Source organism: Stegodyphus dumicola, chromosome 10, assembly GCF_044657685.1.
Source record: "Stegodyphus dumicola isolate Sdum_Otavi_A_Nest chromosome 10, ASM4465768v1".
In the NCBI taxonomy this organism is placed as follows: domain Eukaryota; kingdom Metazoa; phylum Arthropoda; class Arachnida; order Araneae; family Eresidae; genus Stegodyphus; species Stegodyphus dumicola.
This window is the reverse complement of record NC_140777.1, coordinates 19,873,151-19,888,571: the sequence shown is the minus strand read 5'-3', so window position 1 is coordinate 19,888,571 and position 15,421 is coordinate 19,873,151. Positions and strand designations below refer to the sequence as shown.

Sequence of the window (15,421 nt, the reverse complement as noted above, 5' to 3'; positions counted from 1 at the left end):
GGTTTTTGACAAGTCACCAAACAATAACAGTCGTGAAAATTACATGAGTTTTTTATGAATTGTTAAAATCGCATATTTCCGTTTAATCGATTTATCCATATTTTTTACAAATTTTGAAGATCTGCTAAATAAATAAATAGAAATAAAGCAAATGATAGACTTGGGGCGCAGCCCGACTCTCCTTTCAAAATAAATTTGCTCTTTGGTCTTATATATCTTATATAAAGTAAATTGTATATAAATGCGGAATTTAGAACAAAAAGACTAACACAAAATGGTAAAAAAAAAAGATGTAAAGAAAATGCCGAGCCTTTCCGAATTTGCCGAATGAAATGCTGCTAGCGCAGTTTCACGGCAGGAATGTCGCTGAAAGGGGTAACGGATTATTGGGTGCGCTGGGGCTCATTGGATGTCTGACTATCGGGCGTTTACTGCATATGGTATAAACGAATTTCAGTAAACACCCCTTAACACAACTCGCTTAAGGCGAATACTCTGTCAACATGAACAGAATTTCATTTCCGAACTCGATGTACGTGATCTTATAGGAAGTTTTATCGGTTAACGCAAATTTCGGTTAGCACGAATTACGAACAAATTTTCAGTCCGTTGCGTCGTTAATATTTTTAACACGAATTTTCAAAGTTTTTCATATTTGTTTCCTCCGCTAAGGCTGCGTTCAGAAATGTATCGTTCCGTGAAACCCCCATAGAATACACTATTTTCTTTAAAACATAGCCAACACAAGTAACACTGCTTGGCAGGCGCGTTCATCGCGTCAACAGTGAACTTCAGTTGCATCAACAATGAGCAACAAATGCAATTCTCTGTTTGTATGTGCTTTTTTATTCTTTAAAAATTAACTAGTAAACCTGATGTTAAATCTCGAATAATTCTAAATAAATCAGGTAATTGAAATGGAGACTGAAACTTCAACTTGGAGTGTGCTTCATGTAATAAAAGCTATCGCTTGGAAATTAGTGTCATCACAACACGTACAGAACTGTTTTAGAAGAGCCTGGAGACACAAAGACGTTAACCCTATTGACAAGTTAGATGGTGACAACGATATCACTTCACCTCACGAATGGAATATTCTACGAGATTTTGCGAAAGGTGGTGTTAGTTTGGGGAAGTTCGCAAATGACTATGTTGCCGAGTGTGCTTCAATGAAATTTGATGTACAAGCAGTTGGGACTGACATGCAAGAAATGTCGTCAGAAGAAAGTGAGGAGGGCAATATCATTCCACCCACCTGACAGGAAGTGTTACACGGATTGGACACTTTAGAACATTTTATTGCAACATCCAAATTGACTGCTAGTTTTACGGAAGTGTACTAAAAAATACATTATTACAGGAAGCCAGGAGTACACTTGGCCATGAATTTGTCAGGTATTTTCATTCCCTTCTACGACAGCGCAGGAATTTTTCGCCAGAAAATGATGAATGCATGTTTTCAAGTTGCAATACAGTAATTAATTAGTTTTTCCTGTTAAGACTTGCGTAGTATACACTGCTGCGTATCTACCTGTGTACCGTTAATGATCAATATGTAGAAAAACTCTTCTAAAAATAAAATTTGTGTTCCCTATTAACAAGAATTTTTTTAACACGATCTCTTGATTTGTCGATTCCTACAGATTCATCTTAATGGGAGTTTACTGTAGATGTAAAATATACCACAGTTTTACAGCTTACGCGTAATTGTGCTTATATATGTTGCAGAAACAATTACTCATTTCGAACCAAAAAACATAAAAAACCAGCTGCATGCTATCGGAATTCGAACCACGATTCCCGCTGCTAGTTTGATCGACGAGCTATCTACACGACAAGTGCATGTACGGGAAAATGGAATAATTTTTTATAATCTTACCCACAAAAAGGGTGACTGGGGAGAGGATGGAGATCCAATCGATCAAATCGAGATCTTGACGAATTAGCGTCACCATATTTTAGTGGCCGATGCTCGATTAGCCGCTTGAGCTATTCGCACCAACATTAACAACGCATGCGCATTGAGTTGTCGGATTGCGTCATTTGAACCCAATCGAAAAGAACGAATTCTATGTACGCGAACTGTTTGTAGCGAATCTTTTTTTTTTTTTTTTTTTTTTTTTTTTTTTTTTTTTTTTTTTTAAAGGCGGCTTACTACCTTGGCGTAGTTTAACATTTTTTAAGCGTTGGCGACTTTCAAAAGTTTAGAAAGGAAAATGGGTTCCTTTTCTTATATATATTAAAAAAAAGGAAAACATTTCCTTTTATTAAAGTATAAAAAGGGGCAGATATTTATGTTCACAATGTTTATCGTTTTCCTGAACGGTTGGAATAGTTTAAATGACTGATTTGGGAGGGGGGACAAAATCTTATTTACAATTTTTGTACTTCTTAGAATACATTTAGCTTCAAAGATGTGTTTTGCACAATCAAGACTTTAATTTATTCCTCTTTGAAAATTGTCTGAGAAAAGATAATAAAAATTAGATAGAGGATTTCTGTGTAGAAAATTTAGACATGAAATAAGTTAAAAGCAATTTGATCAACTATTAAACGAACGGGTAGGGTACGAACTGCGCCAAATTTGATCGAAAATCCCCGTCCCCCTCTTTTTTAATCCACGAACTGCGCGACGTTTCCTGTTCCCCATTTCTTTCCAAGAAGATTGGGTGCTACAAGAAGTCGTTTATCGCCATTAATGGGACATTCTATTGAGACTGCAAGCCTTTATTTTCGTTTATCAATATTGTAAAAATTGTGCATGTAAAATAAATATTAATTTAAAGTCTGGCGTGTGCTAAAAAATAAATTTATTTTACACTCATTTTAAAGTTTTATGATGCTTAAAGCAATGATGAGCCAGATCTTTTTTATTCTCTGTAAGAATTAAAAACTTTTAAAATTGTAGATTTTAGTCGCTGATATATATATATCAGTTTTAAATAGTAAAATTGATGGATTAATGACATACACAAAACTGATACATAATCAACGTATCAAATATCGGATTTGTACCTCACCTTAAATAAGTTTGTCTAGATAAATATTAACAAATCTTCTTAGATAGCAGAATGTTTTTAACTTTCAAATTTACCATTTTAGGTAAACAGTTCTAATTTAATTATAAACATTATCTTTATTAAATCTAAAAATTGGACTTCTTAAGTCGTTCTAAATTCACACTAATATTATTGCAATATATTCCCGTTTTAAGATTTTTAATCATTGAAGTTATTTTAAGATTATTTAACTTTGTTACAAATTCCATATTTTAATACTAGAAACGAACTTCATTATATTTAATACTAGAAACGAACTTTTAACAAATTCCATATTCTAATACTAGAAAATATTTATTCTGTTTTCCACCTGATGTACTTTGGCATACATTTAATTTCTAATACACATTTAATTAATAAATTGATAATTATGAGCGTCATCAGAATTTTTATAATTAACAAACAAACAAAAAAAAAAAAAAAATTCAAACTCCCTTATATTTATATCCTGTGATTTTCAGTCTCCCTTTTAATCCATTCCTTTTTCACATATCGTTGCACTGTACTCAAGTTTTCATGTATGTAAAATTTATATAATTTGTATTGTATTTATGCCAATTTATATTTAAATGATAATTTTTACAAATTCTTGCTTCATAACTCTAGTTAATAGAAGATATTTCTAACACCTTGGCAAAGCTTAATCTTCAGCATGTAGCTTATTTTCTAACCTAGTTTCAGGCTGACTTATTTGTAAAATTAGTTACTTGAAATTATTTGTTAACAAAGATGGTTGCTAAATCACGCTAATAATATTTCTAACTGTTGTAATTTACAATGCAACGAGTTCATACGATTTATAATATAATTCATTTATAATTTTTTCAGCAGTATTGAAATTAATAGCAGATACTGATAATGTTATACATTTAGATTAGAATGATTTAGTTGCCATTTCCTTCTTCACTCATACTTTTATGCTACTTCCTAATATTTCATAATGGCATACAGGTAAGTTTAACTTATTCATTAAACATGTAAATCTCTAATTCAGCCCCCTTTTGTTCTTATGTGTGCTGTATCTTCTATTTTCTTTAATATACTGTTCAGCCTAATTTCAAAAGGTCTTATGATCAAGCGGAAAAGTCACTAAACATTGGTAGTTCGACCCGAGTCACTAAACATGGGTAGTCCCAGTGATCCCCTAACTCTTTCTTTTTTTGTACTTATTTACTGTGTAAAAATGTATAGTAAAAATTTCAGTTCATGAAGTAAAAATACTTTTAAAATTTATTCTTTAAAAATATTGCGAAATTTTTCACCTTAGCGTGTCTTTTTACAAATCCCTCTGTTAAGAAAAAATAAGGAAAGAAATTAACTTGGTTTCGGTGATTGATACCTCAGAGCAAATTATGTGTAACTTTTTCCAAAAGCATAGAGTTTATATGGATATCAATTAATTATGAAATATTTCTCATCTAATTTTCTTAAAATTTTTATTTCAGAATTTTCCTTTCACACTGTAGTGTTCAACTTTATGCGTTTTCTATAATAATTTACATTTATTTATAATTTTACGCGAATGAAAGTGATTATTTAATTGTATAAGCTTTACTGAAAGATAAACGAGAAAACAAAATTCTATCACTTGCGGTCAAGAGAGTGTTTGATGTAATAATTATTATATATTTTCTTTGATAGTTTTTATTTAATTTCTTTCATTTATGCATTACTACATAGTTCTTTTCAAAAAATATTTTTCTGTGCCGCTATGTCCGTAGTTTCAAGGTGCTCCGTGTAGGGTATATAATGCTTAATAAACTTATGATATGAAAGAGATCTAAATTCTCTTCTCATTTCTGCTGTATTTTTTAAATTTCAACCCCTAAGAAATTTACTCTGAAATCTTAAACACTTATTTCCTGGAATAAATTCCAGAAAGGATTAAGTATGACTTAATTCGCAATAATAATAAAAGAAGGCGTCATCTTTGTTGTTGCCGAAGCTTAGTTTCTCTAGATTGGCAACAAATCCACTATTCATTTATAAAAAATATATTTCTTTATTTTTATTTTCCTCTTGGCTACAGTTGGCTTCGAAAAATAAAATTGTAACCCTGTGGCCAACGGGGGAAAGAAATTTTGATCGGCGCAGTTGGACTATCTCAGGATGAGGGGGGTATTTTCATCAGCGCAGTTGGAGTACACCCAAACGAACAATTAATCATATAATACTGGTTATTAACAATTTTGTATGCCTGTTTATTTTTTATGGAAATACTCAGCATTTTCAGAACACAAAAAGTATTTTAAAGAAGTTTGAAATATTATTGCAAACACACTAATAAATTAAATTGAAATAAATAATGGGATGTAATTTAAAAGACAGAAATAATTTAATGTAAGAGATTTAGATTTAAAAATTTGCACACACAAGTGATTTATCAGATTTTATTTCAGAAATAACTTTGATTTTGAAATATGGCATTTGAACCTATAAAACATGTGTGAATACTGAAAAAGTGATGAGTATATAGTATTATAATGTTCAGCAAATTTTCTTATTGAATAATAAATTCTGACAATCCTATGCTATAAGACTAAGGTCTAAGTTTGCATAAAAATTCCTCAGTTAAATAAAAGAATTTAAGTAATTACTGTAGCCTTTTTTTCAACACATTAAAGATTTTTTAACTAATTACTTGCAATTAGAATCATCATTAAATCCCTATTTTATCTAATAATTTCCTGAACATTATCATGTATATAGATTGACTTCGTCTTTGTAACTGATAATTATTACTCGCAAATTATTCTCCTGCTGGTGAACTATTAACAACCCTTTCTATTGCTGAGTTAGGGTTAACTACCTTCGTTCTCGCTACCGCCTGCCTTACGGAAATCGGTGTAAAATGCTGGTACCTGCAAGGAGGTACCAGCATTTTACACCTGCTACCTCTTGTTATTCTAACCTCCTTGGCTACCTGAGCTGATTGTGCGCGTGCGCGAACGTAGGTGGTGTGAGTAGCCTCTTAGCTATTCGCACCGTCGGTGCGATTAGCCACTGCGATATTTTAGTTCAGGCGCCACTGTATACTTTTCAGACATGGATCTTCCATTTACCAGCCGGACCTGCTAAATACTTATGAGAACGCCCATGTTATATTGTCTGTTTCTGTAAAATAAGAGCACCAGTGTTATTTACGGTCTCCAGACTTGCTTTGTGACCATTAGAACAACAGCAGATGATTTGAAACCCTTTCTTTTCTTTTGATCCACATCATTCATTCATATATAGAATGGAAATAGCTACAATGCCCATTGTAGCTATTTGCCCATTGTATCTATTTAGTATATACAAATAGCTACAATGCCCATTGTAGCTATTTGTATATACGCAATACAAATAAGAATTTTTTATTTGTAATTTTGTATATGCGCAATACAAATAAGAATATTATTTGTATTGCCTATATTTTAATACGTGTATTATAAATTCTGTAGATATTTTTCAAATATTCCTTTCCGACCTACTACCATAAAGCAAAAATCTAGCAATATGAGCTACTGTAAGAGATTTTATGATACTATTCTGTTAGTGGAACCGCAATTGCTGCAAGCTTAAATACTGGCGCTGTTTTGTTAGTGGGGCACTATTTGTCGCCAATCGTAAATATTGTCGCGAAACTGAGCGTTATAAAAATATAAATATCTTTTAGTATCACTGAAAACATTTCCGTTTTACGTGGCCCAAACCCTATGATACACGATTCTGAATGGAGCAGAGAAGCTCTGAGCGGACATTTCGCACTGCTTACGACCAATCTCTTGCTTAGTTGTGATATCCCGTGCAGGGCTAAAAAATCTTAAGTGTGTTTATTGGTAAAGTGTTCATCTTGCAATCCGCCAATTTTGTATCCTTTACAACAATCCGAAAAAATGATGCTACCATCTGCCATGTCTTCTTCTATCACGGCCATTAAACGACAAGAAATAAAAAGTATTTTTTTTTTTTTTTTTTTGCTTCCGAACATAAATCGCTGAAAACACAATAAGGGGTAAAAATATGGTGGATTTTTTTTTTAATTTGCTCGAAAAGATTGTCTTATTTTAACGATTTTGTTTGCTCTTCTGACTTGCTTCGACTCCTTTCACTTCTGTTTTGTGGCAGCAACGAGCTACTGGCACAAATTCCATTTTCTTTACAGTTAGTCCAGTTCATGGTTGTGGCTTATTTGGATCTGTATTTCACAAAATACCAAAAACTGATTTCAGCTCTCTCAACAAATATATAAATCGTAAAGCTATTAGGAAAGAGGTACGTGATCCATCAGAGTCTCCCTCTTTATGTTCGCTATTGTCTTCTTGGTATGATAGCAATCTGCATTGTCATTTCGGGTAAGCGTGAAATTTTTCGGGCATATAATAAGTCTACTGTAGATTCACGTGAGATTACTTTTAAGGATGCTCTTGATTATCGCAAAATATCTATTCTGATGAAAATTCTAAAAAAAAATCTGATGTTGTTAACAGTGTTGAGATTTCCAATCTTGTATGTTCTAGTAAAATTTCTGATGTTGATAATAAGGGTCAAATTAAAAATGTTTCTAATTCTAGTAAAAATTCGAATGCAGCTGTAAGTGTTAAAAATATAGTCATAATATCTTTTACAAAATACACGCAAATACTGTGAAAAAAGGTTTGCCTAAAAATTTCTATAAAACTAAGTGTAATCAGCAACCCGGCGAAAACGTGGCTCATATAAAACATTCACACTTTGTCTCCCTACGGAAACCTGCACACCCTGCAAAAATCTTAAAAAGCAATAGTGATATTAATAATTGAAATTAATTTTCTGTTTTGGATAAACAATTCTGAAAATGTTTCTGACAAAAATATTCTAAATAATGTGTTGCTATGGATATTTCAAAGGCACCCAGAATTCAACCGATTATGGTGATACCACAAGTAAATTTAGGTGGATTTGTCAAGAAATTTAAAGATGAAGTTAATGCTATTTTTATGGCCAAAATAAAGGCTGAATTTCTTAAAAGTTTCCCAATCGATGCTGAGGGTAGAAGTAAATGGTGTTCAATATTATGTTGTGCATGCTAAAGAAAAAAATTAAACCAGTTAAGGCATACATCCAGAAATAAATTTAAAGTGTAGCTTGTTGATTAATACATATGTAGATCATAATGTCACAATTTGTTTTGAGTAGAAATACGAACATGACTGATTAATACATATATGAAGTCAGATCCAAAAGTAATTGCCCTACATTCTATAATAAATTTACTTCCGTTGGAGTAATAAAAGGTCGCCTACATTGCTGAAGAAGCCAAATGTCACTACAAAGTTATTTTTCTAACATTACCCGATTACCCTCGGACAATCATGTTGATGATATCAAAAACGAATTAATTCAGCAAGATTTTAACTGAATTCAAGTTTCTAACATGATTAAATTCAGAACATGTGTTCCTACGCCACTGTTCCAGGTTCAGTTGATTAGTGAATCTGGGCATAAAGAATCTATGAGTTTCAAAATCTGTTGCGTTTTTGTCTCTGTAGAAAGCTCCCAACTTAAAGATGATGTTTTACAATGCCATAACTGCCAGCATTTCATCCATTTCTTCGCAGAATGTAAACTCTTGCCGAAGGGTGTAAAGTGTGCTGGCGGCCATAAATCTTCACAATGTGAGAGTAACTGGATAAAAAATCTTAAATGTTGTAATTGTGATTTGGGTCACGCAACCAGTTTTAAGCACTGCCTCAAAAACCCTATGAATCTCAAAAATAAAGCTTCTCAAAAATCTTAATTGCACCACGTGACAAGCGGGGATAAGAAAATTAATTCTATATCCTACATTCTTAGAAAAGAACTGTACAAAATTCTCAAAAGCCAGATGGAAAATCTAGCAACAAAATTCCTGATGATAGAAATGCTAAGAAACCTAAACTAAATTTTTTAAAATTCACAGTATTACAGAACAAGCTTGAAGAATGTGTCCATGGACAACCGAAAAATTCGGAAAATAGCTTAGGGACTTTAACTGATTTTTTAAAATAACCACAGAGGTATAACGTTCGCGCAATATCTGTTAGAATGTCAGAGATCAAGTACTCTCTGACTCCCATTGATAAGATGTTCGTACTGCTCTTTATCTTCGAGGAAATTTTTAGCACAAATGCATTCGTGCATTCTAATATAATTTCTAGTTTCTCCATTTGTAGTTCTGCATTATTTTAGACTTTTAGTATAATTTTCGATTCAGCATTTCTGAGTATTTTGGTGTGTTTGATATCTTTAACTCTTCGACTGTGTATTTCTTTAAATGTAGATTATTAATGTGCCTTTGAAGTTTCGTACCAATTAAATTTCCTGTAACTTTTTATGTATGTTACACCAGCTCGAAAGTCTGCCTTTTTTTTACGGAGGATTTTAAATGCACTGCGATGGGATTATAACATTTTCGTAAATTTATGCATCTTAAAATTTTTCTAACATCACTTATTGCTGACAACCGTGGACATGTTACTTTTCGATGCGAGTTGGATCTCCGAATCCGAGCACCCTGGTGATGCACCACTATTATACCACATAGAAAATTCATCGGATGATTATTGGAACAAAGTTTTTTTCTTTGTGGGTAGTAATCCGTAAAGAAAGATTTTGCTGCAAAGGCTTTACTCCTTGAAGGCATTATTATCAGCCATTCAGCACTCGCCGATTTTTGTCAGTACTTACTGTCTGTACTTACTTTTGTCAGTTTTCCTCAGATACTGGCAACAGTGATAATTTGATGATTTGCGTAGTATTGCATAGTTTGTACATTGTATTAATTAAGCACATTATATTAATTAATATATAAGTTTTCTGCAGATTTTATTGCTCATCCAACTTTATCTGCAGAATTTATAAAGAGTGTAGAATACTACCAAGTTTATAGAATATTAGTAGCATCTGCGGATAAAAATCGGCCTATAAAATCTGCAGAAAAAGTTGTTTGATAGATTTTACTATTTTACAAAGAAATGGCCTTCTTTGTCTGCAAAGTTTATCTGCCGACTTTATCTGAAAATATTGTGTTTCAGCATTATCGGCAGATATTATCGGGCCAACTTCATTTACAGACTTTATTGGTCGATTTTGTTAGCAAATATTGTGGGCGAACATCTTCAAATTCTTTCGACCTCAAAATTTATCTGCAGGTTTTTCGACCAAATTTATCTGCATGTTTTAGCAGAAATTGTCGGCCGAATTCGTCCTGAAAGTATTTCGGCCAACTTTACCTGCAGATTTTATCGGCTCATCCTCACCTAAACTGCGGATTTGTTAGGCGACTTTATCTCCAGATTTTATCGGCCGACTTTCGTCCAACGAAAGAATCTGAAGTTATCTGAAGGTACTTCCGGCTAAATTTATCTGCGGGTTTTAGCAAAATGTGTAGTCGCATTTGACGTTGTTGCCCGAATTTGTCTGCAAAGTTCATCGGCCGCCGAATTTATCTGCAGCTATTGTCTGATAGATGATATTATTAGAAGATTTTATAGTACATTATCCGCCGATTTCATAGGCCGACTTATCTCGAGATTTTTGTCGGAAAAGCTACGATTATATCATTGGAGTAGCGAGAATAACTGAAGCCCTGGGCAAAATACCTTTTTGGCGCCACTCCCCGAAAACTATACAGTGATATGATGAAAATCGTTTTTGGAGACCATTTGGCGCCTTTATGCGAGCGGCGCCCGGGGCATCATACACCTCTTGCTCCCCCTCGCTACGCCACTGGATTATATAGGGGTCTAGTCTGGACACCGGTCGAGATCGATATCGGAAAACCAGTCGGGATTCTCTTTCCACTCGACAGGAGAAGGGAGAGCGAGTCTGGCCCCTTCAAATTCCCTCGGCGGAAAATGAAGTGGAAATTCCGTGCGGAAGTGACATTTATTGCATAGCAACCAGTCTATCTCACCACTACATTGCTCGAAGCTCAGGGGAAGGGGGTAGTTTGTTGTCAAAGGGGCTGTTTCGCAAGTGTTTATTACTGAGGATGGTGGTAGAAAAAAATGCAACGAGTTCCAGTAAATGGTGAAATTTTCCGAAAAAATCCGCTGCTGTTAAGCTGCTGGATAGCACATTTAGTAAAGAGTATGGAAAAAAGAAATGGGGAACGTTAATGGAAAAATTTAAACGCAGAAAAAAAATGGTCTTTTCAAAACTTCAGGTATGTGAAGAAACGTAAACATAATTTTACGTATGATCTTTTGCAAAATGGAAATTTTCTAAAAGGTTACATGTTTGTAAACTATTTGTTAACAGGAATTTTATGATTAAAATACATTATTCTGTCTGAAAAGGTTATGCAACAACGTCACAAGTCAAATCATTGAAATATAGCATTGCGTACACGTGTTTAATATTCCTAATGAAAATGATAATTTTAAAATTATTCAATAATAATTCAAAAAAAATTTATTTTTAAAAACCCATGATTATATCAATAATTTTATTTATTCAGTAATTATACTTATCACGTAGCTACAAATATACTATGTATCATAGATACTAATAAGCAGAAAACTTTGGTTTGATGCATTAAAAGACTATTTACTAGTGAGTAAAAATATAACCAATTTTTAACAAAAGTAATAGGAAGGAAAATAAAAAGAATTAAATAACTAAAATTTAAATTATAAAACATATCATCTTGCACACACACAAACATATATATATATATATATATATTAACATATGCAGTGAAAGGAAATTGCAGTACATATTCCTATTTATGTCCTTTTTAAGTCGATCCCACTAGTGGCCGAGCGGTAAAATCTACGAATATTGGTAGTGCGGTCCAAGGTTCGAATCCCGCGAATGGGCTAGACGCATGGGCGTCATTACCAACATATCATTGGTAACTTCCAGAAGCATAGAAGTTTAAGGCACACAAAATCTGTTTTAAATATATATATATAAAACTGTATTATAAATATATTAACAGATGCAGTAAAAGAAATTGCAGTACATGTTCCTATTTATACCCTTTTTAAATCGATCCCACCAGCGGCCGAGCGGTAAAACCGCTGAACACTGGAAGTTCCGTCCAAGGTTGGAATCCCGCGAACGGGCTGGCTGCATGGACGTTTTCATGGTTTTCTCCATGTGTTACGTGTATACGAGCTAGTTTTCCTTAGAATGTCCTCCACGAAGGCAACCCTCACTTAAGGCAGATAGCCCTCGTGGCTTTGCCGTTATTTCATAAAACCCAAATCAAGCACTTTTTAGATCTGAATAAAAATACAGAAAACTGATGTAATATCTAAAAGTAGACCAAATTAAAAAATCTGATAACTAATTATAAATCATGCATTAACATTGATATCGGTACAGTTAAAACTACTTAAATAAATTTTTTAACTCAAAGCAATTTAATGTAAATGTTGAATTTAGGACGTGCATATTTTGAATTATATACTGTATATTCTTTAATGCATGTCTGATGTATTACATTTTTATACACTATAAATTAAAATAAAAGTAGAGGGAAATACATTATAATTTAAAACATAAAATTTCAAAATTTACAAATTACTCATCAAAACATGAAATTAAGTACATTGAGATATACATTAGTTCAAAAATTACAATTTTAAATTAAAAGTATGCACTCCTTCTTTATATGTGAAATAGGAAAACACCAAATATATTATTTTCACTAAAATTTAATTAAGGCATTGGTAAAGTAGAATAAATAAATAATGTAGAATCGTCAGCATCAAATGCGTTATTTCTATTGCGAAATACTCTAGTTTTTCACAAATCTTAACAAATTAAAATATCTACTACGTACACTTCCAAAAACAATCCGTGACCTCCGCCGTCCTCAGTTTAGCTCTAAAACGACAGTCAGAAACATAAACGGTAGCTGTCCATCTGACGGAAAAATTTCCGACGCGTCGATCTCTGTAATGATCGAGACGATAACACCAGAGTCGCTCTCTGTCGAGTAGATCGCAAAAAACGACCCGTTCTTCTATCTCGACGGTGTCCAGACTAGGGCCCATACTTTCGGCTAGTCTGCAGCGGCTAAGTATTGACATCAAAGGTGTACTCCTCAGTAGCCAACAATTTTATTGCCCGGCATTATCTGCAAATTTCATCGGCGGATTTTATCTGCAGGTATTGTCAGGCAAATCTATCTGCAGCATCTTTCTAGAAAATTTATCTGCAAGTGTCAGCCAAAATTTTCACCCGAAATGGGCTGCAAAGGCAACACCCTCCTAGAGTAGTAGAGTCGATGTTGGCAAAAGTCGATTTTATCGCTGCCGATCAGAGTCGTCTAGATATCTACTATCTAGCTGGCCCTGGGCCGATCTATATCTGACTTTATTACCTGCTAATATTCTAAGCCAGATCTACTGCAGCTTCTTTTGGCCGAATTTATCTGTAACTTTGATCTTACACAGCCGAATTTATGTGCAAGTTTGGTCGAAATTATCTGCAAATTTGTGGAATGTAATAGGTCAGCCTACTGAGATTTATTTTAGAAATTGGGTGTTTAATAGTGGCAACAGCGGCCATTACTTTGTTTACATATTTGCCACTGAAGTTCGAAGATGGGTTCCGAGCAAAGTAGTCATTCTTCTAGGTCTCAAAGTATAATTAAATCAGGAACTACTAAACTAAAAGAACATCAGCGAGCAAGAAGCTCGTCTCCTCGACCTTCCATAAGTTCTGATTCAGATATTCCATATATCTCTTATACTGTAAACAGACCTATTGGAGGTACTCTATCTTTAGATCTTTTGCATTAGCAGATGTGATTTTCTTTTTTCTTATTGTGTTGTAGCGTTAAGATTAAAACCAGCGAAATTGATTTTCTTAAAATATTTCACAAAATGGTGATAAAAGGTATGTATGCTGAGTAAAACAAGAAAAGGTAATTTAAAAAATAATTGAAGCGGGTAAATTTTAAAAATAATTCCAAAAACTATGAATCTGTATAAATTCTCTGTCTTCATTGTTTATTATAATAGTTTCCCAACTTCTTTATACTTATTGTTCCCTTTCATTGTTCTGCTCCCCTTAGTGCTCCCTTTGAATTTGTTTAGTAACCCACTACCAATAGAACAGTGGCATTTTAGATACGTGATAAATGTGATTTAGAAGCAGTGGTTTAATAAGTATTAAAGTTATCAGCTACCTATTGCACTTGCACTGTATAGGTAGCTGATAAGTAATGATGAAAACTCATCATGTGTTAATGAATTAATTATTAATGAAAACTTATCCTGTTAATTTGGAAAATGATTGCTTATTGTTAAAGACTCTGAAAGCATTTGTAGTTATGAACCTTCTAGAACCTGTGCAAATTTCACACCGTGCACAAAATGCCTTATAATAATAGAAACTTTTTATGCTGGTAGATATGTGGAATCTGAAAGGACAGATTTATATATGTAATGTTAATTTTTCACATTCTCTTGGAATTAAAAAATTAATCTACACATAAAGAATATATTATATGAATTAAAAAAGGAACCATTGTCGGTGAAATGTTAGTTGACCTGGTTTGGTGTGATACTTATGTAAATGTAGAGAGTGTTTACACAGTCTTCAAAAGATTTCAATGAAGAATTAAAAAAGAAGAAAGGATTTAGGAATAAAAATTTCTGGCAACAAGTTAGTATTTGAAATAAGGTGTAGCATCTGCTACTTTAAAATTTATTCGTCTTTCGAAATGCCGCAGGCAAATAAATTGTGGATTGAAAGATGTGTGTTTGCACTTTATGAACAGAAATATTCCTATTTCATAATTAAAAAATGTTACCTACATATTATTCTGTCAACCATGAAATTGCTACCAAGCAGTGTGATTTAGTGTCAGTTATGGATAAGCATAACAAATAACACCTTCATGACAACTGCATTTTCACTTCTTGTAACCTCGATTGATTCTCGGTAAGTCGCATTTTATTTTCGGGAACACAAGGATATAAATTGTTGGTTGTGTTTGTTAAGATTGCATATTACTTATTGTGTATAGAAGTAAAATACATTTAATGTAAATCTGTGAGAATGTTCTAGTGAGGATTTTGCTAGTGGCAAGAGTTTCTCTAGTTGAGAGATTAAGAGCATTCTGATAAATTTATATTAAATGTATTTTAGTTCTGTATGCTGTAAGTAATACTCAATCTTAATAAACACTACCAACATTAGTTACCATATCCGTGCAGTGTATCATCATCAGCCCAATCGTGACCAGGAGATGATAGAAATGTACACCTCTTCCACCCACCCACCTGGGGAAAAACTGATGAGCTATGTCACAGGCACCAGTTATGGCGTCTCACTCCGCAAGTGTTCAACTGTCCATGCCGAATGAACAACGCTAAACACAGCCCACCAGTGCAACG

General features: G+C 33.3%; 1 protein-coding gene across 1 annotated transcript in view; it reads left to right on the top strand.

Annotated features, from left to right (window-relative positions):
- Positions 1-13,580: 13,580 nt before the first annotated feature.
- BORCS5 (BLOC-1 related complex subunit 5) overlaps positions 13,581-15,421 on the top strand; it is a 33,443-nt gene continuing 31,602 nt past the window's right edge. The window contains exon 1 of the mRNA XM_035376505.2: positions 13,581-13,790. Within this exon, the coding sequence (XP_035232396.1) occupies positions 13,622-13,790 (169 nt within the window). The 5' untranslated portion in view covers positions 13,581-13,621. The remainder of the gene's footprint in view (positions 13,791-15,421) is intronic.